Raw genomic sequence first — 16,201 nt, 5'->3', positions numbered from 1 at the left:
TAGCTTCCACTGCAAAGCATAAGGCCCTAGGTAGCTCAGCTAAACTTTGGGCCTCTTCAGTTTGAGCAGGGACTCTTTTAATAACCTGCTTGAATGCGTCCCTAAAGGATTGACAAACGCCTATTGCCGCTACTGCAGGTTGTGCTACCACCCCAGCTACAGCAAATGAGGCTTTAAGCAGAGATTCCAACTTCTTATCAGCTGGATCTCTAAATACTTGTACGTTGTCCACTGGACAAGTTAAACTCCTGTTCACAGAGGAGATAGCAGCATCTACCGCTGGAAAATGCCAGCCCTTTGTAAACTTTTTCTCCGTAGGATAGAGAAGAGAGAACTTCTTAGGAGGAGAAAACTGCTTATCTGGGTGATCCCAATCAGCATAAATCAGTTGCTCCAGTAACGGGTGCATAGGGAAAGCATGTGAACCCTGTGGGGGTTTTAGCGAACCCAAGGAGGAGAAAGAAATATCATCCACCTCTGCAGGGGGCAACTTATATACAGAACGGACCAACTCCGTAAGGGATTGCATTAGCAATTTCTGAGATTGCGAAGTTGAGAAAGGTTCTTCAGATGCTGAACCCCCAGAAGAGTAGTCATCCGAACTTCTTTCTGCCTGATCCCCAAAAGTACCTCAATATCTCCTGCCCATTCTAGTTCCAATACTGGAAGGTCAAGGGCAGGAAAAGGGGATCTGCGGCTTTTTCTCCCTTCCTGGGAGGAAGATGCGAGCATATCTGCTATTTTCCCTTCCAAACCAGCCAGAGCCAAAGCCAAATCGTCCTTAGTGACGTATGCAGAGGCTGAAATGTTGGAGGTAGCTACAATGCCTGAGAGTCTAGGTGACTCAGACTGGCCAGATGCTGCAGGTCCTTCAGGGGAGGATTGAACTACGGACGTGCGACTAGGAGCCTCAGACTCTGACCGCAGCAACCTTGCGCTCCCCCCTGTTGTATTCCCCTTTTTATGGGAAGACATAGTCTTAAGCACAAAAAGCAGAGGTAATAACACAGTGCATCTACTGCCGAGCTTTAGTCCAGAAAATGAAATAATATGCCGCTATAAATGCTCAGTCTAAATTCTGAGTAAAACGTGCCCTCTTAAGAATGCCTGTATCCAAACAACTATACAGCTTACATGCCCTTGTATGCTCTGTGTCCCTCCGTCAGCCTACCAGACAGTTCCAGAATGAAAAGCTTGTAAAGCCAGTAAGCCTTGCGCCTGTGCCATGTATCATGTGCTCCGCCCCCTATTTTAAAAAAGGAACTTTTCCCGCGCGCGAGTAGGCCGGTCCCATGTGGGGACGGATTGAAGGGGGACGAGGGGTGTCAGCAGGGGGGAGACTGACCGCTTGCTGAAGGCGGATGGTCCTCCCAAACCCCTACTGATGGCCTGACAGAGCGGAGAGGGAGCAATGCTGTCCACAGAAGCCTTTGCTGACACTGAGCATAACACAGGGGAAGCATGGAATGCTGGATGCCAGGTATGTTGCTTTTACACCCTCTAGTGGCAAAACACAGGCAAGGCAACGCATACTCACAGAAGAAAGTCCAAAAGTGAATCATATATATACATTCCTTAGAATCTTTCTGACTTACCTGTCCCACCGCAGGACTGCTGGAGATTATCAGACAGATCCAGCCTTCACCCATCATGGCGGGCCATGTCATGACAGACCTTCAAGGACCGGGTCCCTCTTTACGGAGTCCATTCCCTTGGACCTGTACAGCACCCTGCCGGAGAACTCTTTGGTTGTATAAACATAACCAAGGTGCTGGATCCCAGGGTCCAGCTCTCAAAAGAGAAGCATTACAGACAGAAACCTCGTTTATTCTTCCACGAGGCCCGGGTACCATCCATTTTGGCTTTCAGGCACTTTGGATGGATCCGATTGCACAGCCCCTTGATCCCATCAGGGATTACTTAGCGGAGCTCTCTTAGCACTTCATCAACCGTGACACTGGCGAAAAAACGGAGGTACTGGGAGGGGTTATATAGGGAGGGGGACTTCCTTTTTTTGGGTGTACCAGTGTCCATTCACCTATAGGTGGCGTATAACCCACATAGTTATTACTGTGGTGCTCTGGGTCCTGTGATATACGATAAAGAAATAGGGAATAGATTTATGGCATTTTTATTATTTATTTTATTTTTACTAGTAATGGCGGCGGTCTGTGATTTTTAGCGAGACTGCAACATTGTGGCGGACAGATCGGACACTTTTGACACTTTTTTGGGACCATTGACATTTATACAGTCATCAGAGCTAAAAATAGCCACTGATTACTGTATAAATGTCACTGGCTGGGAAGGGGTTAACACTAGGGGGCGATCAGGGGGTTAAGTGTGTTCCCTAGGAGAGGAGAGAGAGATCGCTGCTTCTAATCACTAGGAACAGCAGATCTGTCTCTAACTCCCCTGTTTACATTGACAGATCCCCGTTCTGGCTCTCGTTCCCGCGATCACGGGTGGACGGCGGACATGGCAGCCGCCGGCCACGCGCGCCGGGTCCCCCGACAAACAGCGCACGCGCACACCTGCTACAACTCCTTAAAGAAGCTGACATACACCTAAGGCAATTTGCGGGAACGTGCCGACCTGCCACCGTATAATGACGGCGGCTGGTCGCCAAGTGGTAAATTACATTTTTTCCTTTAGAAATGTTTTTTTCACGTTAAGCATTATTAAAATCACTGCTCTTGAAAAAAAAATCGTTTTAAAAACTTTTTTGCATTGATACATGTCCCCATACAATTATTATGGCAAATAACTTGCATACAAGTCTTCAATGAGGACTTTGGGTTTTACAGATTCGAGCTCCATTGACTTCAACTATTCCCGCATATGCCGATTTCACAGGCATGTTCGCCGGCAATAGCACGATTTTTCCATTTGTATGTCCGCCCAGTTGAAGTCTTACAGCTTGATTGTACAAAATATTTTACAGCGCACACATACAAGAATGACATTTCCTGGAGGGCTAGTTAAAAACACCTGAACATATTCAAAAAATACGGGGGTTTGGTCACACTATATGGTTGTATGTACGCATTGTATGGTGTGCCCCTCAAATATGTTCTTGTATATTGTAATAGGCCCTGACCAGGTCTTTTGGGCTGGAGCACCCCTCCCCCTCCTCATTACCTCTTATTTAGTGGCCACCAGTGTATAGGATGTATCCCCTTCAGTTCTCCCACATAGAGGAGTTCAGCTCCCATGGTTGAGACAAAGGATCTTTCATTCTATTACTAGAGTAGGACCCACTAATTCGGGGTACTTTGTCGCAGTAAGTGGGCTTAGCACTATATGACCATATAGTGTGATCAAACCCCCGTGTTTTTTGAATATGTTCAGGTGTTTTTAACTACCCTGCAGGAAATGTCATTCTTGTATGTGTGCGCTGTAAAATATTTTGTACTGTTTGCAGGTCTTATAGCAGCACCATCTTGAATTTAAACGCATTGTATGGTGTGCCCCCCAAATATGTTCTTGTTTACAGCTTGATTGGGCGCTATTTTCATGGGCTGTGAGATCGCATATTGGCACTATAGTAAATGACCCCCATAGTGTCATTCTGAAATAGTGAACGGTACTAATTCTGAATAGACGAGTTAAGGCTCAGCTTGAGTATACATTGCTTTAAAAAGGTACTCATATTAGCTCTATTTTCAAACGCCCTACTTAGATGCAGGTTGTGCCATCTATATAATTTTTTAAGGTTCTTGAGGCAGAACTAAACCCTCCTATCCTTTACCAAGAAAGCTGCCATCTTAGCCTTAGTTTGATGCGCAGTTTCTGCACATCTGATCAGTTCAGACACCAGCTTTTTGATGGGTTGACAGGCCAATAAACTGTAACAGTTATCATTCATGGCATGCCTTTAATATAATAGTTTTACTTCTAATAGATTAAGATGACACCACAGCCTCATGTGCATGCCCCCCCCCCCCCCCCCCCCAGCACACAGCAGATGACTCATACCCCCTGCTTTATGTTATATAGAGCCTCTGGAGGGGTGAGGGTGGGGGGTCACTTGCCTCCAATCAGCTCTCAGATTACACTTTTCTGTGCTGTAGCTCTGTAGTATGTGTGACCTCGGATCCCTGCCCTATGCTTTCTGCTGCAGAGAAAAATTCTTTCATCTCTATGTTGTAGAAGGCTGTACATGGGAAATCGCTGTTGATAAACAGGTACAAATTATGTAGGATAATTTGTTTCATCTCTATCATCAGTGGCTAGTCACATCACTGGGTATATGTAAGGGTTTGTTTTAGCCTTTTTTTGCCATTTGTCACTATATTTCCCCACTCCCCAGTCTTTCTTGTTTGGTCTTCACTAACATGAATATGGTTATATTTATCCTGTTTTCTAACTGGGTACAGGACCTTGTAATACATGCTAATACACACATTTACATTTTCTTTAGAAGTCCCTCAAGACGCTTAAGGGAAGCACCTATGGTCACATACAGGAATTGCCCCTACAGGGATATCTGCATCCCCGAATGTCGCCTTGCATGGGCCATGCATGTGATGCATGCAGCCACAGCTCCCGGACATGATGGCCTTTCATGGGGGCTTCCAGTTCTCAGTGTTGCACTTTCTATACACAGCGATTTTGTGAGTACTCTACATCCAGTGGGGTAATTTTTTCCCCAAAAGATAGTTATTTAAGAATTTTTTCTACATTTTATTACAGATGTACACGTTTGTTCCTGAAGAGTAGATAAAATTCCATGAAATGCGTTTTGTACTCACCAACGTGGAGCGTGCATGACGTCACAGGTCGGGACGGACGGACGACCTGTGACGTCATGCACGCTCCACGTGCGCTCCACGCCGGCCCCTAGTCTCTTCCTGATGGCCACAGAAGGAGCTCCCAGCTGGTAATCCACCTTCTGCAGCCCAGCATCCCTGCAGCGTCACCACCACAGGATCAGAGGGAACACCGAGGACCACATACCTATACAGATGAGCCTTTTATATGTTTTTATCCTGTAAGTGTGTTTTTACCTGGTGTCATTAAACATCATTTGTTAATACTATACTCAGGTGGCGCTTCCTTCTCTACCCCTCTCTCATCCATCACAGAGCCAGCTCTCTGAGGACAGCAGCCGCCTAGCCTACCAGCCTACTTTAACCATTACATTACCGGTTACCACTTAACCCTTGAACTTCCAGCCTGTCCCCTATGGACTAAGTTGCTCAGCCCTTTATATCTCCTGTTATATATGGACTTGTGTGTTTGCGCTTACAGTTACCAATACTCTGTCAATCGATCATGTGTTTATCATCTTCTATTATCAGAATTATGTATCCTTTGTAATCATATGAATTTGTTGTAAACTATGGCATTCATTCTTACAATTGATGGGAAGTCAAGAGGTAATGTACCCATAATCTTTCTACATTGATATGTGTCATTATGTTTTCATATGTATGTATATAGATGAATTATTGCAATATTAATCATTACTATGTATTACTATTTTTATTCTGACATACATAAATATCTACTATTTTGACTCTTCATATGAATGCATGCTTCATTTAAAGTCCCACCTTCCTTTTTTCTCATATAAGGGTTTACAACCACTAAAAATCAATGGGCTTATTTCTGCTTAACTTTGTCATTTTAAGACGCTCTTGGTCCTCACACAGATATAGTAGAGAAGCCATAAAAGAGATTTGTGGGCAATCAAATCCTGCTTAAAGGTAGACCCTCTTTTAAACACCAGGCACCATACCATATAAAACTTTTTATTAGCTTACTTGTTTATTTTTGCCCTATATTGCCATGTTTGTTTACTGCAACGATAGTAGAGTTATACAAAGAAAATGGTGCTTTACTTTTTTTTTTATTGAATATGTTTTATCTATTTAAAAAATAGTACAAAATATTCACTGAAAATTAGTAGTTTATTTATAATGCAAGAAATTGAATAAATGCTTTTTAAGAACCTAGACAATTATATGATATACAGGTACCAAGCTTAAAAATATTGTGAGCAATAAGAGAGTAGAGCATTTCCCAGTTCATGCCCTGGTGACACATTTAACAACACAAACCCCACAACCAGTGATAGAAAGCATGTAAAACATTGTACATTGGCTTATACAGTATTCTTATATTTTGGGGATAAAGTAACTTGAGATTTGGGGTCCAAAATGACATGCATGCACTAAGGGCCTTAACATGAAAAGGAAAACATGTCTAGACTAGTAAGAAGTGTTATGGGCTGGTATGAACTGGGACAAAATACTGACCATTATATATTTTATTTTAGTACACTTGTTATAGTGTGTACTTGCAGAGCAAAAGCAAAAGATATAGAAGCAATACTAGAGTCAAAAAGTATATAGAACATACATAAGACTTACAGTGGTATTAAAACCAAAATTAAACATGTATTATATTGCAGCTTACTAATTCTTGGATGTGGTGGCTGTATTAGTTTTCTATTTTAGGCTTTTACCTTATTTTCACCTGGTGATCTGGCCAGTATCTTTGAAAAGAACAAACTCTCTCTGCAGATGTTGCAGTTACAGCTAAGACAAACCAATTATCGCTGACAGAGGTGCTTACAATGATCAGAGTTTATCTGATGTAAAACCTTTATCTTAAAGTGGAGTTCCACCCACTTTTACAATGCTTCAGCATCCCTCACTAAACTGTGCACTGTAAACGAATTGGATATTTTAAAAAAAAATTTCTCAGCACCTACTGTATATCTGCTGTATTCATTTTTCACTTCCTCCTCCCTGGCCGTGGCCCATCGCATCATTTCCTGTTTGCAATGCCTTCTGGGAAGGGGCGGCAACTTCCTCTGACACTGCCGTTGCTATGGAAACCTAACCTATTACACCGCTTGTGCTGCACTGAGCATGTGCGAGATCTGCAAGGATGAGATCCAGGAAGAAATACAGTCTGGCTTCAGATGCCCACACTTAAGATGGCCACGGCCTGCTGTACGTTTATAAAATAACAAACTACTGCTATAAACTAACAAAACAGACCTTAGTTTACAGACTAACTTTACTAGAATACATTAAGCTTGTGTATTATAGGGGTAATTTTATTTAAAAAGTATAATTTCGGCTGGAACACCTCTTTAAATAGAAAAAAACTAACTGCTTATAGGGTGTGAGCTGTAATTCCGCTTCAGTTTGTTAGTGTATCTAAATCTGCTAGTCAATCTAACACTCCCCTCGCCCCCCCCCTCCCCCCAGACTGAAAAAGCTTCTGTCCAAAGGCACCCTATGCTTCTTCATCCAGAGTGGAGGCACTCTAATACAGGAGGTGCGTTACTGACCAGATCACCAGGTGAATACAGAAGGAAAAAAGCCTAAAAAAAGAAAACAAATGCAGCCATCATAACTAATGACTCGTAAGCTGCAATATATAACTTTTTTGGTTTAACCATTTGCCGACCTGCCACAGTAATTATACTGCAGCAGGGCAGCACGTGCAGGCACAATCATGTACATGATTGTGCCCGTGAGTGCGCAGCACGCAACCCCCCACCTCCCCATGACCTCTCTGTCCACCATACACAGCGGATTGTGGATCCTGGCACCCGGCCACTATATGATCTCATTGTAAACAAAGCTGTTATAAATTAATCTAATTTATGATAGCTCTGCTTCCATACCAATGAGCTGTGATTGGCCCACCGGTATCACATGGTACCTGTGCCAATCACAGCACCCTGTACCATGTGATTTGCTGTAGTCAATCACAGATTGCTGGTAATCATAGGTGTCATGAATGTAACCCATTCATGACAGTTGAAAACATTGCTATTACAATGATCATTATTTTAACAAGAAAAAAGTGGTACAGTGTTACTATGGTATGTAAAAAAAAAAAAAATTGTTAAAAAAGAAAAAAAGAAGAATTTTTAAAAGAAAAAAAATATTTAAAAAAAATTAATAACAAAAAGTAAAAGTATGCAAAAAAAAAAAAAATTGTGAAAAAAAATTATTTAATTTCTTAATTTTCCAAAAAATTACAACTTCAAAAAACTTGCCATGCCTCTTACTAAATATGTGAATCAATACACCCACGCCAAAATAAACTTCTCAATTAAAATAGATGGCAGCTGCTGTTCCAAACCTTTTAAGTGAATTGCTAAACGTGCTAAAAGCTTCTGATGATGTCACACTTAATGATGAAGTTTGTCCTCTCTTTTCGCTTACCTATACCACTGGTGACATCCCGTTTGAAGTTACATCCTACCTGGATGAGGAGGATATCAGAGGATTCGCTTAAAAGACCCAAGGAGGTCGGGGAGACCCCATAAGTCCTATATGATCCTTTCTGTCATAAGGCATGGGGATCTACACCTGGTGAGTGTACATCCACACTTAATTTTTCATCGTATGATCCACAAAGGAGGAGTTTTTATTTTTCGTTTTCATTGGATTATTCAAATGAATCTTTTTGGGACTTTGTTCCTCTTACTAAATGCCTTAGACTGTGTACTTTCCAAAAAGGGGTAATTTGGGGTAATCTTTTTGTGTTTCTATCACCATATCTGTTATGGATTACAGATTGCTTAGAATTGTGATTGTTATAATGTAATGAAATATTTTATTGTGTACTCTCAATCACATTATTAATTTTAAAATAACAAAATGTTTTTTAAAAGTAAATCCATAGTGTGACTGTTATTGCAGGTTTTGTATGTTCTGTTTTCCTTCAAATATGAAGTATCAGTTACCACAAGATCATGGCGGACAAGGAATTTTTCTTTTTTCTGGATCGTTAATGACAGCGCTTACTGGATATTTAGTGATACCACAGACATTTTCCCCACGAAAAATTCTGAAATAGCCCTGAGGAATTGAAAACACAGTTATTAATGTGGTAGAACTGCTGTGCCCTGAATGCAGAAAGAAGAGATAAGCACATTTATTCACCCTATTGACCTATAGGATTCCTTTCACTGGCAAGAGAACAGAACTTAACAGCCAGTTTTCCTACAGATATCTCTGTGGCAATCAACTTTCATTATTACTTTTATAATTATTGTCTTTACAGTCCATGTAACTACTATGGAGGGTTGAAAAGAAGGGGGAGGGAGAAGCTTCTAAACACATTTACAAAAAAAAAAAAAAAAAAATCAGACAACCTCTGTTTATCTGGCATTTCCCCCCAACAGACTTGCTGCCTCCAGGCCTAGGGTTGTAAAATTTTCCACATATTGATTAAACCCTCCAAACCAACTTCTGACTCTGTCCAACAGGCTTTGCCTAATCTATTGTCTCCTCAGCTATACTGAACTGCACTAATTAGTTAAACGGGTCTTTTTATTGTGGGGGGGGGGGGGTCTACCCATCTACCCATTATCCTTGCACTGACTCTAACCTAACACCTAACGCGAGTCCTAAATACTCAACTTTGGTCAACATTAATAAAGCCCCTTTTTAGATTATATATTTTAAACTGTTTTATTGCTTTTATTGTTTTATCTTTATTAACCATATTTAAACAATCTTTGATTTTATTGATGATATTTTGTAAAGAAAAGGATTTTTTTCATCAAAGAGGCTAAGGGAGCAAGTATATATGTTAAAAGGAGCTGAGAGCTCAACCTGCTGACTAAAAAAAACATGTTAAAATGCGTAAATTTCATATTTACCATTACTGAAGATAAGTATTTTAATATTTTTTATTTTACAGTTTTGACCACTATATTGAAAAAATATGTAAAGAACTACTCCATATTTCCTTTAACCCTTAACCCCTATCAAATGAATTAACATGATCACTTAACCCTTATCTTAATACCTAACTCTTATGCAGCGCACACACGGTCGGACTTTTCGACCGGACTTGTCCAACGGACCAAATCCAGCGGACAATCCGATCGTGTGTGGGCTTCACCGGACCTTCAGCGGACTTTTCCAGTCGCAAATCTGACGGACTTTAGATTTGGAACATGCTTCAAATCTTTACGTCGTAACTCCGCCGGACCCAGAAATCCGCTCGTCTGTATGCTAGTCCGATGGACAAATACAGATGCTAGGGCAGCTATTGGCTACTGGCTATCAACTTCCTTATTTTAGTCCGGTGTACGTCATCACGTAGATTTCGTCGGACTTTGGTGTGATCGTGTGTAGGCAAGTCCGTTCGTTAAAAAGTCAGTTGGAAGTCCGTCAAAAGTCAGTCGAAAGTCCGCTAGAAAGTCTGTCGGACCAGTCCAGTCGAAAAAAGTCCGCCCGTGTGTACGCGGCCTTAGGCCTCATGCACACTGGATGTTTTTATAGCTGCTGTTTTTGGATTCAGACGTTTTTTTCTGCAACCAATAAACTCCCCAGCATGTTATCCTATGTATCCATGTACACATAGGCTGTTAACAGCAATTTTTGGCAGGGGCGTTTTCTGTCTGGAAAAAACCCTCAGATCTAGTGGGTGGGTTTTGAGAGGAGTTTTTCAGTTGTAAAAACACTAACTCTGGTAAAAGATTAAAAACGCTGAAAAACGTGGCTATTTGGCGTTTATCAGCATTTTTGAGCCATGGGCTCTTGTGGGAGTATAGTTTAAATAGCTAAACAACGCTACAGCTGAAAAACGCTGAAAAATGCTACTGCACAAACGCTAAGTCTACAGCTACAGCTTTCTACACCTAATGCTACTGTTTTTTGGGTTTTTTTTTTTAACGTGCAGTGTGCATGAGGCCTTAATCCAAACTACCGTGTACAACAGGGACATGCGATGAGGTCAGTGGCTGGAGGCACTATCTAATATCAGAGCCAGATACACACAGGTTACATACGCCACGAACGTTAGAGCGAGAGCAATATTTCTAGCAGTAGACCTCCTCAGTAACTCTAAACATGTAAACTATAAAAAAAAAATTTAAAGCGTCACCTATGGAGATTTTTAAGTACTGAAGTTTGGTACCATTCCACAAGTGTGCGCAATTTTAAAGCGTGACATGTTAGGTATCTACCTACCCAGCGTAACATCATCTTTCATAGTATACAAAAAAAAAAAAAAAAAAATCGGGCTAAGTTTAGTTTTTTAAATTCATGAAACAGTTTCTTTCCAAGAAAAATGTGTATGAAAAATTGCTGTGCAAATACTGTGTAACATAAAAAGTTGCAATGACCACTATTTTATTCCCTAGGGTGTCTGCTAAAACAATACATGTAATGTTTGGGGTTCTAAGTAATTATCTAGCAAAAAAAATGATATTTACATGTAGGAAGTGTCAGATTTGGCCTGGGTGGCAAGGGGTTAATTACCATAAGTAAGTAATATACAAATAATTATTATATGTTGTTTTTAAGGTAATTTACTACATTTTCAAAAACTGTACTCAAGCAGGTGATGATCATCTTCGCATTTTAACGTGGTCTTGTGAAAATAGCATGTCCTCTGCTCAATCAATAGAGCAGAAGGGTTGGAGAATTATGTTATGAGCATGGGAGGGGTTATAAGCAACAGTGCAGTAGAGTTAAAAAATTTGCCTACTATAACCACATATTTAACTTTGAAAGCAAGACTTGTGTGATTAATGGGCACCATACATTACAGTTTTTAGAGAATGTGTTTGTGCACAGAATCACATAAAAAAGGTGAAAAGTGAATTAAGCTACTATGCACTAACAGTACTTACATTTTCTCCCCAATTATTTCCCCAGCTGTTTTTTGCAATCCAGTATGGGTAGTTATTGTAATCTGTTCAGTAAAGAAACAAACTAAGACATGCGCAGAAATGTATTTTCCAAAATATATTGTAAAACACCTACCAAGGTAGTGACTACTACAGAATAATATCAAAATGAGTTAAAGCGGAGTTCCAACTATGCAATTTTTTTTTTGGCCGAATATATTTTGTTAAATGCTATTATTTACATGACTCACTGTTTAGCGATTAACGTCTGCTTGATTGCCGATTTAGATTATACGATGTCTGATCCCCGGCATGTTCCATATTGCTTGTGGGCATGTGAAGCCCACAAGCACTATCTTCCTGGCTACGGTGCAGCTGAGTGACCAGCATGCACCGCTACGTTCTTGCGCATGCGCAGTATGTACGGCTCGCAGCGATAGCGAGCGGCGGCCATCCACACCGACTCCTGGGAATTATGACACATAGCTCCCAGGAGACAGTGCGCTGCCGGATATTACAGGCATATCTGCGGGTGGCAAAGACAGGAAGCTGGATCTAAAACTGCAATATCCAGTTAACCATTAATAACAAAACAAAAAAAATGTTTGGCCATTTCACAATGATAATGCTGCAAGAATGATTTCAATTGAAAGTTAAAAATTAGTGTGGAACTCCGCTTTAAGTAAACATAAGTTAAAAAATTAAGGTGGCATTTCCAAATATATATCTAGGATGCTAATATACAATACCCAATGCTACACAATGCTAATATACAATAACTAAAGAGAGCTAAGCAATCAATGTAAAGGGCATCCTTGTGAATAGTCACATGCATTTTAAATGAACAGACCATTGACCAAAACAAGTCAACCTATTTTGTTGTAAATAAATATCAAGTACTGTGAAATCCATATGAAACTTATATGTTATTAATAGATAGTATGTAGCTCCCAAATGTCACGATAGCATGGTGGAGATTCTGCCAATTCCCATACATCTATGGGATGTATTGTATATCCCTTAGTGGAATGACAAGCATTCTTGCAACTACAGAGGACAATTGCTAAGAAAACCGTACATGCATGACCATCCATATAATGATATGGAGCCTCTCAAAAGTACTGATTATAGCATCATTTAAAATATTTTAAAAAGATATCCATTTGCTATCTGCTCACCCGACATCCCCCTACTTTTGGTTTTCTCTGAGAGTAGAATGACATTAGTTAGGAGTGTGGTTGAGCTTGTTTTTTAAGGCTCAGCTGCTCTTTCTTTTTAAATGTAATCCACTTGGGAACCAGCACTGTTATTACTTTTGATTTATGTATTTTTCATGTGTAACTGGCAAATCTGTCTCTCTCTGTGTTTTAAAATGTGGAAAATTTTAAATAACATTTCTTTAAAAAGATATCCAAATACATAGTGTTTGTAACCTTTTTTAAGAAGGTTCCATTTATTCATAGGACTAAAGAGGCTCTGATGATGCTTCCTGGGCAGAGCGAAATGCATAAGACAGACGGGAACTTCCGGTCACCTCCAGGATTTGGAGTGCATACCGCAAACACTGTGTTTCAAAGGGGTGTTTTACATGCTTTTAAGCAGGAAAGGATTTTGTAAGTGTTCAATCAGCTTTTAAAATTATATTTTAATAAAATGGAATTACACTATGGATTTCTCCCGGTTCTCTTTTCATAACACCACATGTCAGGAAACTGTTTAACCTGTTGGAGTGTAATGCCCCGTACACACGATCGGACAACAAAACTGTGGAATTTTGTTCGAAGGTTGTTGGCTTCAACTTGTCTTGCATACACACGGTCACACAAATGTTGGCCAACAATTAAGAACTTAGTGACGTACAAGACGTAAGGCGAGCCGATAAAAAAGGAAGTTCAATAGTCATGTGATATCTCCATTATGAAAGCTAGTTTTACAAGACCAAGTGCTTCCGGCTCGTACTTGATTCCGAGCATGCGTGGACTTTTGTGTGACAGATTTGTGTACACACGATCGGAAAGTCTGACAACAAAAATTTGTTGGCGGAAAATTTGAGAACCTGCTAGCCAACATTTGTTGGCGGAAAGTCCGACAAATGTTCGATGGAGCATACACACGGTCGGACTTTCTGCCAACAAGCTCACATCCAACATTTGTTGTCGGAAAATCCGATCGTGTGTACGGGGCATTAGAAGAAAAAGTGGACCATCCATCTTAAATAATTTGAGGACTACTAGTTCCCTCACAAGCACTGTATTCAGTGAAAGTTGGTGAGTGAGGGCACAAGAGGAGGAGAGCACAGCACTTTATTCTCACTACTGGCACCAAAATATAAAGACAAAAACAGCACTTTGAAGGACTTATTCATTGATTCACTTATCAGCACTGCATATCAGTTGAACTTTTAAAAAATTTAAAACGGTCTTTATATAAGATTCATTTTACTTATTTATATTGTATTTGCGGTAAAGCTCATAACCCTAAGGTATTAGGACTGTATATAATTTTTGTTTTTGACAGCGAGGGTTCACACATCACAATGCAAGAATGGTGTCTGCATAATGCAGGCCTTGAGAGGAAATTAAGTCCTCCTCTTCCTCCCACTGCTCTGTCTCGAGGGGTTAAGTGTGTTCCCTGGGTGTTTTCTAACTGTAGGGGGGATGGGCTACCAGGGACATGACAGAGATCGCTGTTCCCGATCACTGGGAACAGAAGATCTCTGACATGTCATCTGGCATAGGCAGTTCCCAGTTCTGCCTCTGTACACCGCGATCGCGGGTCACCAGACCCACGGGCACACTCCCGCGGCATGCGGCAGATGCGTGCCCGCTATCTCCTATGCAAAGACCGACTTACACCTACGGCGGTTTGAAGGAGAGCTGACCTTCCACAGTATAATGATGGCGGCTGGTCGGCAAGCGGTTAACTTGAGGACTGCCGTTGACAGATAACACACAGCAACCAAAAAAAAAAAAAAAAGGGGGTGTACAGCACTGTATACAGCACTAAATGTTACGTAATACTGTGCACTACACAGACACACTCCACCGACACACTACAATATACTGCTATACTGCAGTAAAACTGCACTGACTCACTGCAATATACTGCAGTAAAAGTGCATTGACGCACTACAATATAATATAGTAAAAGTTCACTGACGCACTACCATATAATTCAGTAAAAGTGCACTGATGCACTACAATATACTGCAGTAAAAGTGCACTGACGCACTACGCTATTTTGCAGTAAAAGTTCACTGATGCACTACCATATAATTCAGTAAAAGTGCACTGATGCACTACAATATACTGCCGTAAAAGTGCACTGACACACTACGATATAATGCAGTAAAAGTGCACTGACGCACTACAATATAATGCAGTAAAAGTGCACTGATGCATTACAATATACCGCAGTAAAAGGTGCACTGATGCATTACAATATACCGCAGTAAAGGTGCACTGACGCACTAATTATACGGCTGTAAAAGTACACTGACGCACTACAATATACTGCTCTAAAAATGCCCTAATACACTTCAATATACTTCAGTAAAACTGCCCTAACACACTATACTGACACACTTCAATATACTACAGTAAAACTGCCCTGACTCTCACACACTCCGCACCAGAACATGCGAACAAACAATTTGTGCGAACAACGTTAAAGTCTATGGGACACGAACATGAAAAATCAAAATTGTTCATTTTAAAGGCTTATATGAAAGTTATTGCCATAAAAAGTGTTTGGGGACCTGGGTACTGCCCCAGGGGACATGTAACAATGCAAAAAAAGTTTTTAAAACGGTAGTTTTTTCAGGAGCAGCGATTTTAATAATGCTTAAAGTTAAGCAATAAAAATGAAATATTCCTTTAAATATCATGCCTGGGGGGTACCCTTAGTCTGCCTGTAAAGTAGCGCATCTTTTCCATGTTTATAACAGTGCCGCAGAAAAAGGACATTTCTAAAGGAAAAAATGTCATTTAAAATTGCTAGCGGCTTTAATATATTGCCGGATCCTGGCAATGTACATAAAAAAACATTGAAAAAACCAGCGTGGGTTTCCCCCCAGGCCATACCAGGCCCTTTGGGTCTGGTATGGATGTTAAGGGGAAATCCATACCAGACCCTTCCATCCAAGCATGCAACCTGGCAGGCTGCAGGAAAATGGGTGGACGAGAGAGCACTCCCCCCCCCGAACCGTACCAGGCCACATGCCAAGGGCCTCATCCCCACAACCCTTGTCCAGTGGTTGTGGGGGTCTGCGGGCAAGGGGCTTATCGGAATTTGGAAGCCCCCTTTAACAAGGGGGCCTCCGGATCTCGCCCTGCCCCCTATGTGAATGAGTATCAGGTACATTGTACGTACCCCTATTCATTCACCAAAAAAAGTGTCAAAAATGTAAACAACGACAGGAGACAGTTTTTGACAATTCATTCCTTTGATCTTTGATCTGTTACAAACTCTCCAGCAGCACTGAATGTGCATTCAGATAGCACGCTAATGCAGGACAGGCCAGTAGCTCTATTGCATATTGAGCAAGTTCTGACCAGTGGTCCATCCTCAAGACCCAGTAAC

At 40.9% G+C, this 16,201-nt stretch overlaps 1 protein-coding gene across 1 annotated transcript in view; it reads right to left on the bottom strand.

Annotated features, from left to right (window-relative positions):
* Nucleotides 1-5,660: 5,660 nt before the first annotated feature.
* LOC141112428 (cathepsin W-like) overlaps nt 5,661-16,201 on the bottom strand; it is a 69,654-nt gene continuing 59,113 nt past the window's right edge. The window contains exons 10-11 of the mRNA XM_073605272.1: nt 11,624-11,685; nt 5,661-8,834 (exon numbers count right to left, since the gene is read on the bottom strand). Of these exons, the coding sequence (XP_073461373.1) occupies nt 8,727-8,834; nt 11,624-11,685 (170 nt within the window). The 3' untranslated portion in view covers nt 5,661-8,726. The remainder of the gene's footprint in view (nt 8,835-11,623; nt 11,686-16,201) is intronic.

The sequence above is a fragment of the Aquarana catesbeiana genome, linkage group LG11 (assembly GCF_042186555.1).
Source record: "Aquarana catesbeiana isolate 2022-GZ linkage group LG11, ASM4218655v1, whole genome shotgun sequence".
Lineage (NCBI taxonomy): Eukaryota > Metazoa > Chordata > Amphibia > Anura > Ranidae > Aquarana > Aquarana catesbeiana.
The sequence above is the reverse complement of the archived record's forward strand: the minus strand, read 5'-3'. Positions and strand labels throughout refer to the sequence as shown.